A 13,095-nucleotide genomic window follows, 5' to 3' on the forward strand; every position below is an offset into this window, starting at 1 on the left:
TACAGTATTTTATTGGTTTATTTTTAGGTATAACTATGGGAACCTGGGCTACTGGTTTCTCTGGTCTCTTGTTATCCTGATTGTGGCTGCAGTCTTGTTTGCATACATCTCACTGTTACTGGTAAGTAATGCTCCTTGTGAGCTGGCCTTGATTTGTAGTCCTGAAAGGTGAACATAGGGGTGGCTTTAATGTGTCAGACCAAAGCTCAAGCTAGTCCTCCATATGATCCTTAGACAGTGAAAGTCAGGAGATGATCTGGAACACAATGAGTGTTTACAGCTCCCCATAGCTACCTGCAAAGGACCAGTTTCAGCTCAGGAGTCTCTGAGCTAGATGTTGTTTCTGTGATTTCTTTCAATTATATCCCTTTGATAAATGTATACAATTCCTCCTTGAACCCAAGGAAAGCTGACCCAGCATGGCTGGATTTAAATTTAGGGGAAATTAAAAATTGTTGTTTTGGCAGCAGGGAAATATGAGCTCTGAGTCATGTAGTGGTGGTGATATGTCATCACAGCTGAGGTGTTCTTCTAATCCTGGATAAAAAGGTCTACTAGAGGAAGGAGAACAGAACTTTTTCACTTGACTGACTCTGCTTTGCTGGAGGATTTTCTCCAGGTAGAGGCTATAGATGTGGTCAGAAAACACTGCTGAAGTTTATGCTGAAAGAGGTTCCTGAAATCTTCACTTTTCCAAATTCTGTGAAATTTTCTGATATGATGTCTGCTTTAGTTAGGGAAACATACCAACCCCAAAATTTTCCTAAAATTTCTACTTAATCATCCTTTTTCTCTGTTCTTTCTCTCATAAGAAAGCTCTCAAATAAAGACAGGTTTGCACCTGTTTTTCCACCTTTTTCATCCAGAGCTATAGGCCAAGAATTCACTTTGACTCCAGGCACTGGAGTTCACATCAGTCCCATGCCTGCTCTGACTTTCATTTGGAAATGCCAGGTGCTGAGGGTGAGGTTATGGCTTTGTCTCACCTTGGTGACCAAGACAACCAGCTTTTATCATCCATTCCTGCTGTTCTTTCCCATTCCCTGATGTGTCATCATACAGTCAGTCTGTAAATTGCTCATGACAGGGATCTTCTTTTGGCTTTGTCCATGCAGTATCTAACATAATTGGTTTCTGGGGTCCTTTTTTCCTGATGAATACAAATAAATAGAACTTTTATTCTACTGCTATCAATAAAAACCTCCAAGTGATAAATAGGACAGGTGCTTGTTCATGCCCACAGTGATCAAGAGCATTGAAAGAGATGTGGACTGAGCTCTGAAAGGGACTAACAACAGTAATTAATTACAAGGATTTGGTAACACCATGATGGCTCATGGACTATTATTCAGCAAAGCCCCCTGGTTTCCCCAGGGGCCATGGAGTGGTGTGAGTAGTTTGGTGGTGACAATACTACCTGGGACAGCTCAGAGCTTTGGCAGAGATGCCCATGTGACATGGATACATCTGAGATGGTGCCTCAGCAGGCTGTGGATCTGGAGTCAGCCTCAGGATCAGACTAACTCATCATAGCCATGCTAGAAACCAGCTTTACAGGATTTCCTGGCCTTAAGGAGCCTGAAGACCCCTGGGGCTGATGTGTCAGCTTGGTCATGCTCTGTCTGGATCCCAATGTCAGCCAGTGTCCAAGCAGTGGATTTTCTTTGAGCATTTTCCAGTTTTTGTCACCATGAATATGATGTCTACAAACTATCAGGGTAGGTGATGGGCAAAGTAAAGCCAGAAAGGAGGATGGAGGATATGAGGTGAAATTGGTGTCCTACACGGTTTAGTTCAGTCCTGGTCTTACTTTTTATTACATGGCTACATCATCCTCTTCCTCTCAGTTCTGTCTAACGAGGCTAACAACATTTGCCTTCCTCAGAAGGGTGAACATGGATAAACCTGATAGAATGCAAGTATTCTGGATGGTATCAGTCAACAGGAGAAACACCTCAGAGGTTCCTCTGCTCTGGGAACAGCCCCTGCAGGGAAGGGCCATTTCCTTCTTGCATTTTTGAAGCTGTGAGGTGACCCAACCAAAGCTGTTGGGTATTTCTGAGGACACTTGTCCTGCTTGATTGCATCATCATGCCACCATGTCCTTTGTAGCAAGACTGCTGCATGCATCCGTGCTGGGCAGTGGGTGCTGGGGGCATGAGGCTGCTACTTAAATGTAACTAGGTCTTGAGGGAAAGGGGGGCAAGGAAAGTTACCGCTGCCACCACTTACGCTCCTGCTACCTGAAAACCTGAAGGGTATTGTAGCAGCTGTGGCTGGGCAAAGCTCATCCTAGCAGGGCTCTTTCAGAGGAGGACTCTGCCAGGAATCCATCCCTCCACCAATGTTTGCAGAGCTTCCCTTTCACTGAAGGCTTTGATGGACCACCCAGCAAAACTCTGGGAGCCTCACAGGCTGGTAAGAGCAACTCAGCCCTTCCACATCTAAATAAGTCATTCAGTGTAGGAGCTATATAATAGGTGTGTTGTTCTAATACATTTCAGACAACTGATAGCCAAATAGGTTTCTGCCATGATGAATTACTTCCCAAGTACTGGTTGAACAGTGTTGGATGGAGAGTACCTGGGTGATGTTTTCTGGTGGTGTTTTGCATTTCCAGCCCACCACATCAGAACACTGAATACCCTGATGCCCTTGCTGGAGCAGAAAGATTTAATATCAACCGTTAACTGGTTTTGCTTGTGAACACCATACCCTCTTTCTTATTGATGGCACCCAGCTGGAACCTGTGAGCCTGCTTCCATGACCCTATTGTGACCCACTGAAGCATACAGACTTCTTCCCACCTGCCTCAAGTGGCTGAAGAAAATGCTGCACAAGAAAGCACTAACTGTCTAGACAAAGATGCTCTCCATCCACATGCATCATTGTCATTTGCTCACACAATCAATTTCAATTAATTCAGTTGTTCAACCACTCAAGACAATTTTCTCATCCCCATTAGGGCTAAAAGGTTAAACTGAGGGGTCTAATTATAGAACTGTTTATGCTCAGTGGAGAAGAAAAATCTTTTCTTGTTTAGTCTTTCAAACCCCAACAGATAACATTTGCCTCTCTGCAGTTCAACCATGTTTTTTCTGAGGGTTGTGAGGAGGTGACTTGTGAGTGTACGAAGTAAAGAGGTTCAGATGTGTTATGGCCTCTTCATTCATAGATGGAGAGGACCTAAAATAGTACATTGACACTGAAATCCAAAATGTGACCTCAAAACTCCATTCCTCAGAGGCGGGGTACCAGACAAGTTCTGAGTTTTTTGCCATAAAGTGAAAGAATAGAAGGACCTGAATCCAGCTGCTGTGAACATCTAAGTGAGCAGATGTTTCAGGTGAGCCAAGTGTCTAAGTGCCTGCTTGCATGTCCTTGTAGTGTAGGTTCAGAGCCTGCCCACACCTCACCAGAAGTGTCAAGATGATTACAAGGTAGTTCCTATGCTGGAGTGGAGTTAAGCATCTGCTGTCCACGTTTTGCAGAAAAACTGTGGTCACTGCAGCTGCTTAGAAAGAGGGAGACAGAAATGAAATTCTCATTGCACTGAATCCATTTCTCTTGCCACTGGGAAGCATCCCTTAATCACCACATTGCAAGTAGATGGTGGAGATGAGACACTTCTACACCTCATTTTAAAGAAGAGAAGAATGCAAGAGTTGGAGGCTGTAAGATTCTGGGAGATTATGGGATTGGGGACCTTGTCTCTAACCTTGGCAGTATTAGTCAGAAACCCACTGATCACCTAAGCCCTCTCTACTTATATTAGACAATCCCAGAAAGCGTGTGGAAGCGATTTGGAATAGACAGACCAGTGAGAAGACACAAGGGAGTATTATAAAACTGTATCAGTGGAGATTTAGGTTAAAAATTAGGAGAAGGTTTTTCACCCAGAGGATTGTTGGGCACTGGAGCAAGCTCCCCAGAGAATTAGTCATGTCTGAGTGCCCTGAGTTCAAGAAGTATTTGGACTATGCTCTCAGGAACATGAGTACCAGACTCATGTTAGTACCTGACTCATGTGAGTTCATGAGTTGATTCAAGAATCGTGGTGTGATTCTTGGTGTGATTTTGTGCAGGGCCAGAAGATGGACTTTGATGATCCTTGTGGGTCCCTTCTGGCTCAGAAAGTTCTAAAAATGTTTGGCTTTACTGTTTGCAAGGACCAGGTCTTTGTGTAACATCAATTGCAGCAAAGGAGCAGAGGGGCTTTTTGCTCTCATTTTTTCACCCTGAAATAGCTTATTTAAATGGGGCTGATTTAAGATCTTTAGCAGCATTTCAGTTTTCTCTCAATTACTCCCAGGTTACTCACCATGTACTGGGTGCATTTATTCTATTACAGGAAGCCAACACGCCAAGAAGCACTTGTATTCACTGCTGAATTTATCATAGAATCATAAAATGATTTGTGTTGGAAGGGACCTTCCAAGGGTATCTAATTCCCACCCCACTGTCATGGACAGGAATGTCTACCACTAGACCATGTTGCTCAAAGCCCCATCCAACCTGGCTTTATATCTTGCTTCAAATCAGCATGATCCTGGAATGTTTGTGTGTGTAAATGGATAGGAAAAAACTTGCAGTTGAGTTGAGTACAGTTGAGCAGGAGAGAAGACCCTCTTCTCCCAGATCTGTATATCTTGTTTTCATACAATCCCCCTATCCTACAGTCTGGAGGGACTTGCATCATAAATGATCCTCCTCAGTGGAGCACTGATGTCTACTAACAGATACTTTTCTCTAAGCCCTGATACCTGGTGATACTGGTCCCAAAATGATCCTTTTCAGTGGTTGGGAAGTTTCCCCAAGCATTTAGACTCCTGAACATAGACCTGTGCATTTTCACAGCAGCAAAGTGAAAATTTGCTGCTGAAAGTGTTTCTTGGGGTGAAGTTAATCTCCAGACTCACTGGTTACTTAGGTATGGAGCTATGTGAAGAAGCTCTGCATGGGAACCGTGGACTGACTTGCTTCATTCTTGGCTTGTTGGTGTTCAAGGCATTTTGGGTTGTCCTCTGTCCTGGCTGGTGTTTGCAGCTTGCTTCACAAGAACCCTCCCCAAGGGCTCCAACTTGCCATCAGGTGGAAGGGACATGCCAACCACCAAAAACTGGAGTCATTTGATCCCCAAGGCAGTTTCCTCTGAGACAGGTCTGAGATGTGCCTGTCTCTTACATTCCCTGTGGTAAATGTGGAAGAATTGCCTTTTTTGCTATCTGCTCTGTACTTTTGTGCTGCTCTGGGACATTTTTTATTCCCTGACTTCTCTCCCGTGGTCGATATGCCTCTAATCTCAATGAATGCATAGAAAATAGTGAAGGTTAGTGCTGTATTGGTTTATACAATAATAGTTGACCCTGGCCATCTTCCTCTTTTAGAGTCTGTCCTCACAAAAAGTCATTGTAAGCAAGTACCCCAAAGTGCCCAATTATCTGTTACCTGGGAAAATGTCTTTGATCCTGAAGGGCAGTCATGATATGTGCTTGGCCATTTCAGAAGCATTTTTTACTGTAGCACTAAACTTTTCTCTCCATACACCAGTCCTGCAAACATTGACATTGTGCAGGAAGACCTAGTGTAAAGTAACTTCCCAATGCAAAAATAATTCCAGAAGTGCCTCACAGGCACAGGTCACCACCTCCCACCAGGATGCATACAATCTCTTCTTGATTTCCCAGGTCCTCGCGATGTGTTTGCTTGCAGAAGGTCAGCGGCTGTACCTGCACTGGAGTCACAAGGTGGGGAGAGTCAGGGCTTTCTGGTAACTCTAATCTATGCTTTTAATTGAGTCTGTGGTGTTTCTTTGTATGACAAACCTCTTTGACTATGGGAGAAAAGGAAGAGAGGGAAGAGGTTAATCTTATGAGATTGAGATACCCCTGAAATTGATATCACCACCTGAGCTGATTGCTCAAACTACTTTTGCACTCAGTGGAGGGAAATGAATCCTCTGAGGATGCAATTCATCCAGCTGGTCATAGGCCTCTAAATTAAGATGAGATGAATCACACTCAAAAAACCTTTTTTCCCCCACTGACTCTAAAAGGTGCCTGAAGTGACTCATTCAGGTGAAGATGTCTATATTTGACTCATTTATGTATGGTAACATGAAGTCAAAAGCAAAGTTTTCATGGAAAGCACTGCATGATTTTCTGGTTCAGACCCCAGCAACAGTGAAAAAAGTGTCTGCTCTCTCCACAGGAGAGAAAGATGACTTTTCCAAGGCATCTTGGTCCTTAATGTCTTTTGGTCTTTGGATGGTTCCCTAGGAGTGTTAAAGACCAGGCTGGATGGGGTCCTGAGAAATCTGATCTAGGGTCCATGGCAGCGGGGGATGGAACTAGATGATCTTTAAAGTCTCTTCCAAATCAAACTTTCCTCTAATTCTTAATTCTATTCTAGGGTTTGGGAAATGCCTTTGGGAGTTTTGAAGACATGGGAACAAATTATCAGAGACTTGTTGCTGTAAAATTATGGTTAGAAGAATCTTCTTTAAGTAATTTTTGAGGCTATGTGAGGCATTTTAAAATGCTTCTCTGTCCATGCAGTTTAGGGTATGATGCAATGTGATTGCAAAGGCTGCAGGAGGAAGGAATAACTGAACATGTGGATGCTTGATCCTGTGCTTCTTCCTTTAAGTAATGGAAACTGTGTGATCTTTACTATTGAAAAATGGGTTCCAGAAGAACCAGAAAGTTGTAGAACAGTTTGTAAAAAACCCAACCAAACAAAAATATTTTAAAAAGAATAATAATAAAAAAGAGGAATTCTTGAGTGCAAAGGGATTAGGGATAGATTATTAAAGTATTGATCTGTAGAAGATGCCCTGAAGAATGGTTAGGGCCTTGGTGCAATTACCTTTAGTTGTCAGCAGAAAGATGATAGACCAAGAAAGGTCTGCCATTACCACAGTGCTGGTACCAAACCGAATAAGAAGCTGAAGAATTGACTGAGACACTGCCTCACCTTTTTGGTTAAAAAGTGAACTTTCATCTCCTAATTATGGGAGGGTTTGTTATCGCTGAAGTCTGTTACAAGGCAGCTCATAGAACAAGGAAGTTGTGTTATTGTCCCTTTTGGGTGGAATTGGTCACTTCTGAGTTTAGAAGTGATGAATTCCATCTGCAGGTTAGGGATTTAATGAAAACTGATCACCTAGGCTCTCAATAGAGAGAGAGGCATATTCCATCATAATGCAAACAGGAATGGGTCACCTCTGAAATTCCTTTCTCCACTGATTACAGAGAGAATCCTGAGAGCTGACTTAGTTGAGTACCCAGCTCCTGGAATCAGTCCTGCCATACTGATAGCATCGTGGATTTGGTTTTACACCCGTTGGATCTCTCTATCTCTGAACTGGCACAGTCAATCTTATGCATCCAAAACAATTTTTCCAGCTGCTTAAATTAGCCGTGACTAAGACTCATGGGTGGTATGCCCTATGCAGAAATGCTGAAGCTGACTTATGTCTTCTTTATGTCCCCCCAGATTGGTACTTTTCTCGTCCTGGGCTTCTCTATCGCATGCCTCTTTGCATTATCTATACTCTGGCGAGACCATCGGAAAACTGTCCGCCTGTCATTCCAGGTAAGGGGGGTTAGGAGATCTGTTTGGAAGAGCAGCTTGTTTATAGGAGTATTTTGTGACAATTGGCAGAAGATACTCCATATGGTGGATGTTTTTCACATGGTTTTTGTTAGCAAAGTATGTTCTAAGAAAATTTTTATTATGACTTTACATTTCCTGTTGGGGGAAAGGAAACCAAGGCCTGAGACTGAGTGATTTAACACACGGCTTAACACATCTCAGTGTGATTTAACACGTCTCAGTTTGGAAAGATATAGAAAGTTACAGCCCTTTTATTTTTCCTCTCCCCAAAATTGTAGCTGCACTGTTAAATTTCAGCTGTCCAGGGCAGGTAAATCAGAACCCTTAGGCTGCTAGATTTGCTGGAGCAAGAGATTTCTCCCTCATCCCTCATCCCAATCTGCTGCTACAGCACATTTTCAGACTTCTGTGACTCATAAGAGCTTAATCTCCTGAGGACACGAGCACACTGGGTTTTTGGGGAGCAGGTGGAGAACACTGGTGTCAGGTGGGACAAAATGCTGGATGCAAGAGGTCAGAGTTCATGGTTGCTGGCCTCCTCAACTCTCACCACATCTGAAGGTGGAGGCAAGAGCTGTCCAGTGCTGTTCAGTGTCTGAACATCCAGGTCCCCACTTGTATTGGGAAGGAGGAAGCATGTAGCCTTTGACTACACAGCTGCTTTGCAGGATCCAAACCATTCTGCAGTTCTATGATTTTATGCTGTTTGGGTCTGTTACCTCTCCCCTATGTGTCTTAGTGCCTGTGAAGGCTGGGAGAGCAATGCGAGAGGACTGGCAGAGAATGGAAGATGTGGTGCTTGTAAGGAGTGGTTAATTGCACATTCCTGTTCTACAGTTCACTAAACACTGGGTTGTGCCCTGGCAAAGGCAATGAGAAATCATCAGCGTCTCCTCCCCCTGACAGACGCCAGGGGATAGGAGAAGTGGATGAGGAGAAGGAGACACAAAAGCCTTTGAGTTCCCCAAAGATGCTGTTTACTTCAGGTGTCCATGCTCTTGGAGATGGTCTCCCATTGCTGTTCCCAAAGGACATGAACCTCTTGTAGATACTGTGCCATGTCCATTAGCCCAGCAAATCTATCTCAGGTATTCTGGACATCTCAGATGGCACCTCTGCTTGCACAACTGAATCCTGCTTCTGGTCAGGAGAAGTTGGTATTGGGTGTCCAGGGCAGACAGTGTCACATGCAGTAAGATATCCCAGTGACTGCTGCTTTCTTCAACCCTTCCAGCTTAGAGAATCGAGCATCAGGACTAAGAAATAGGAAAGGTTTGCATCTGGAGAGTTGGGTTTTTTCCTAGCACATACCTTAATAACTGTCAGTTCTAGCTGGAATATTCACCACTGGGTGCTGATGAGCATGAGAAAACAATGGACTGGTTTATAGTTCAAATTTTCCTAGTTTTAGGAAAAATGTTATACCAACAACTATTTAGATTCTATATTTCTGCTTGGTTTCCAACTCTTTTCACGCATTCATGCTAAGCTTAGGAGTGGTTCTTGTTTTATGATCTTCTTGTTTAATCTTTAGGATTAAAGAAATCACATCTATTAACTATATCTGTCCGGCAATATTATCTAATATATCTGCTTCTATTATACCACAGCTAGTAAATATCACATTTCATCACTGAGGTTTGTTGACCTCAGTTTAATGATTTAACTGCAGCGTGGTGTGGTGTGGAGATAGCTATTGCCTGGATGGGATTGGATTGGAGTAGTTTATATTGGGTTAAACTGGAAGATGCTCACAGATTATGGCATATCAGTAGTGGCAGTCATGTCCTCATGGAGGAGGGCAGTTGTGTCCCCTTCAGCTGACTTAGGAGAAAGTAAAGAAGTGAGGAGCACTCCTTAGGCTGGGGCACACTCCTTCCTGGCCTGGGCAGGGGAACATGTCTCTCCTCTGACTCCTGAGGTGTTTGGTGAATCCAACAGAGGCAAGGGAGAGTGGTTAACTGCTGGTATCTGCATCAGGAGCCTGTAGCTCTGATGGGGATTGTTTCCATCTGTCTCCACAGTTCATCCTTTGACTAAAATCCTTTTTTTTCCTTGCCAGGTCACAGCTCCTTACCTCCACATAGGGGCAATTGCCATCATGGTCCTTCTTGCCTGGCCTGTGGCTTTTCATGCCATCAGAGCAGATAAGAAAGGTATGGCAGCTCTGGGTCCTGCTTCCAGTGTGATAGAGGATATATACAAGCATGGGAAAAGAGGCATGCAGGAGCCCTTTCCTCCCACACCTGCACTTCAGCTGGAGGAGACTTTCAAATTCTGCATCTCTCAGAGAAATTAGTAGGGCTGGGGCTTGGGCTGTGCCAGTATGTTTCTGGTTTGCATGTTACCTTGCAGTGTTTTGCCCTCTACTGAGGCAGTGATCTGTGTTGAGACAGAGGAGACTAGCAGAAGCACCCATGTTCTGAGTTATGAGTGAAAATTCGTTTGGCCCTCTGCTGGAGAAAGCAGCCAGTGGCAGCTCCCTTGGCTGACTTTTGCTTGCTGTGTACAGAAGGGATCTCCAGTCCAGTCAGACAAACCACTTCAGACTAGTGTATCTCAGGAGAGGCCAGCTGAGATAGGGAAAAGATCTTTTTGCTCAGTTCCTAGTGTTATCTCATGGGAAGTTCCTGCCCACATCTAGGAAGAATGACCAAATGTTGTAAGATAAAGCCAGATGCCAGGAAAAACTGCAGAAACACCTGACTGGAAGTGTCTGTTTTTCTCTTATTGTTTCTCCATATAGCCAAAAATATCTACCTGACATCCATCTTCAGATATTGGTTTGCTATAACAATCACCGATAGAATGGACTGGTGAAAACAGGTTTTTTTCTGGTCCAAGACTTTTCCTGTTGAACTGCAGCTGGGGAAGTTGGGGGAGGATACACAGGGACCCTAGACATTATATACCACCATGCCTGAGCTACTCCTAGCTCAGTACATCATCATCTTAGTGTAAGCCCAAATTCCTTCAGAGCCACTGGCACAGAGGATGGTGGTCCCTGATCAAGGAAGAAGTGTTCGTGCATAGATGCTCATTACTCAGAAGAACTGTTTTGCTCCCTGAGGAGAAGGACTCCTGGGGCTCTTGGGCAATGGGTCAACAGATTTGGGAGAAGACCATAGATAATAAGTTAGCAAGTTTCTGAGGTGCAATATCCATGCTCTCAGGGTCTGTAGGATTATCTAGATCACACACAGAAGGTCACTACCAACCATCTGAATGGACCAGGGAAGTATTGAAAGTAAGGCGATGCAACATAGTTGAAAGAGAGGTAGCCACTCTTCTTCATTGGGAATGAAACTTGAAAATGCTACTTGTTCTCATCTGAGTAAGAAAAAATTAGCATCCTTCTGCTGAGGATTGTTTTTCTACATACGGAGGAGATTTCGTTGCATCATGTTTAAAGAAAAAAAGAAATAAAGCCATATCTTGCTGTTAGGCACAGTGAGATGTAATTAAAGCTTAAAACCTGCAGTCCTGACTTAGACAGCGTGCGTCCTCGCTTTGACCAATTTGTTTTCCTGGGTTGTGTTGTTTGGAGAAAAAGTGAAAATTAGGGGAAGAAGGAAAGGCAAAAGGGATGGGACAAAACCCAAAAGCTACTTAGATGAAGGATTGGATTAAAAGTTAAGTGGCAAGGCAGACTCATATGTTACAATGTGGATTAACTCTAGCCTTCCTCCTTCAAATTCTTTCAGTTACTCAGATGATAATTGTTGGTCCATACCTGGCTATCCTTCTCTTTCTTTTCTTGATACCTCTGGGGATGTACTCTCCCTGCATCAGAGAGATGGGAACACTTGGACCAAAGCCAGCCCTCATTGGACACCGTGGAGCACCAATGGTAGGTCTACAGAAGTTATGTCGTTTCTTCATCCTGTGTCTTGCTACTTTCTTCATCATCTTTTGTTGTTTCTTTTTTTTTTTTCCCCCCCCATGAAATCTGTGGAAGGTGGGAAACATTTCTGGTCATTGGGACTGCATGCCAAAGGCATCACTGCATGGGCTGACTTACAAGCAAAACAATGCTTCTGAGGGACAAGACCATGTTGGAGGGGGCCCTGAGCAACCTGGACTAGTGGAAGGTGTCTCTGTCCTGACAGGGAATTGGAATAGCGTGATCTTCAAGGCCCCTTCCAACCCAAACCATTCTATGATTCTGTTATTCTTCTACACAATGGGTTTGGCTGAATTGAAAGAAAACAAACAGTAGACTTTAGCAATATGATGATGCTCCCTTAATAAAAACCAGAGATGCTACAAAGAGGCAGAAAGTATTTGCAGAGTCCTCCAGAGTGTGCTTGAAAATTATCTGCTCCTGTGCCTTTTTTTTCAGCTGGCGCCAGAAAACACGGAGATGTCATTTCTGAAGACGATTGAGCATGGTGGGGATGGGCTTGAGACAGATGTTGCCATAAGGTAAGGGCAAAACATCACATCCCACAGAATATATGGTGGTTCTTCTAAGAGCTGTCTTTGGAGACATGCAGCTCCAGGCAGTTGGGTTTTGCTGATGGCTGGGACAGCATCCCTCAGCTGTCATGTGATGACAGGGGCTGTAGGGCATGGTTGTTCTCAGGCAAGTCAATAAGCTGCAGCTTATTGATTTAACAATCGTTATTTCTACAGTGTGTTTTAAATGCCTGGCAGAGTACAAAAACAAGCCCCTAATCTAGTCTCACTTCCAGGCCACAGTGAGGGTTATATCAGGTCTACAAACCAAGAGATCTTTAATTGCCTTTGGTGAACCCATCACCATGAAATGCTAACATTCTGTGCAGGATGAGCAGTTCACAGACACCGAATGAGAAAAACACTAACATTTGGACATTCTACTAAACTAGCCCTTTCTCTAAAAGAAAATTTTGTGTTTCCATCACTATCCATTCAGAATTCAGTCCTCTGAAAACCACAGAAACACTTTGATGTCAGCAAAAAGAGATTTCAACCATAAGTTACAAACCATTTTTGAAGGAGTCGGCAGGCAAAAAGGTCACCTCCTTCATGTTGTCCCTAGGGAAACTGAGACACAGACAAGCATGACTTCTGTGAGATCTCCTAGAAATATTTAAGCTGGAAATAACCCGGTGTCGTAAGCCTCAGCATTCCTCCATATTGCACATTCTGCAAAGATCTGCTGTACTCTGCTGCATTCACAGTGGCCCACACTGCTTGTACTGCTGCATTCACAGTGGCCCACATGTTCTTCTGACCTGGCTTGAGTCTGCTCATACTGTGAATGAACCTGCTCTCCAGGTGACCTGAACTCTTGCTCTCTGGCAGCTATGATGGGGTTCCTTTCCTCATGCATGATGACACCTTGAGAAGGACAACTAACATCGCAGAGGTCTACCCTAATGACACTGGTAAAGCTGCTTCGTTCTTCTCCTGGGATGCCCTGCAGAAATTGAATGCTGGAACATGGTTCCTTAAGGTAGGCATCATAAAGGGCTAGAAGCATTCAAGGTCAGT

At 43.8% G+C, this 13,095-nt stretch overlaps 1 protein-coding gene across 2 annotated transcripts in view; it reads left to right on the forward strand.

Annotated features, from left to right (window-relative positions):
- Positions 1-13,095, forward strand: part of GDPD4 (glycerophosphodiester phosphodiesterase domain containing 4) — a 39,140-nt gene that overhangs the window by 17,127 nt on the left and 8,918 nt on the right. For both annotated transcript variants that reach the window (XR_011680103.1, XM_071432960.1), the window contains exons 4-10: positions 28-121; positions 5,688-5,747; positions 7,498-7,596; positions 9,680-9,773; positions 11,322-11,467; positions 11,960-12,042; positions 12,907-13,057. Coding sequence is in view for 1 of the 2 variants with exons in the window: in XM_071432960.1 (XP_071289061.1) it covers positions 28-121; positions 5,688-5,747; positions 7,498-7,596; positions 9,680-9,773; positions 11,322-11,467; positions 11,960-12,042; positions 12,907-13,057 (727 nt within the window). In the remaining variant the exon portion in view is untranslated. The remainder of the gene's footprint in view (positions 1-27; positions 122-5,687; positions 5,748-7,497; positions 7,597-9,679; positions 9,774-11,321; positions 11,468-11,959; positions 12,043-12,906; positions 13,058-13,095) is intronic.

Source organism: Agelaius tricolor, unplaced genomic scaffold (genome assembly GCF_023055355.1).
Source record: "Agelaius tricolor isolate 1412-34295 unplaced genomic scaffold, bAgeTri1.0.p SCAF_9, whole genome shotgun sequence".
In the NCBI taxonomy this organism is placed as follows: Eukaryota; Metazoa; Chordata; class Aves; order Passeriformes; family Icteridae; genus Agelaius; species Agelaius tricolor.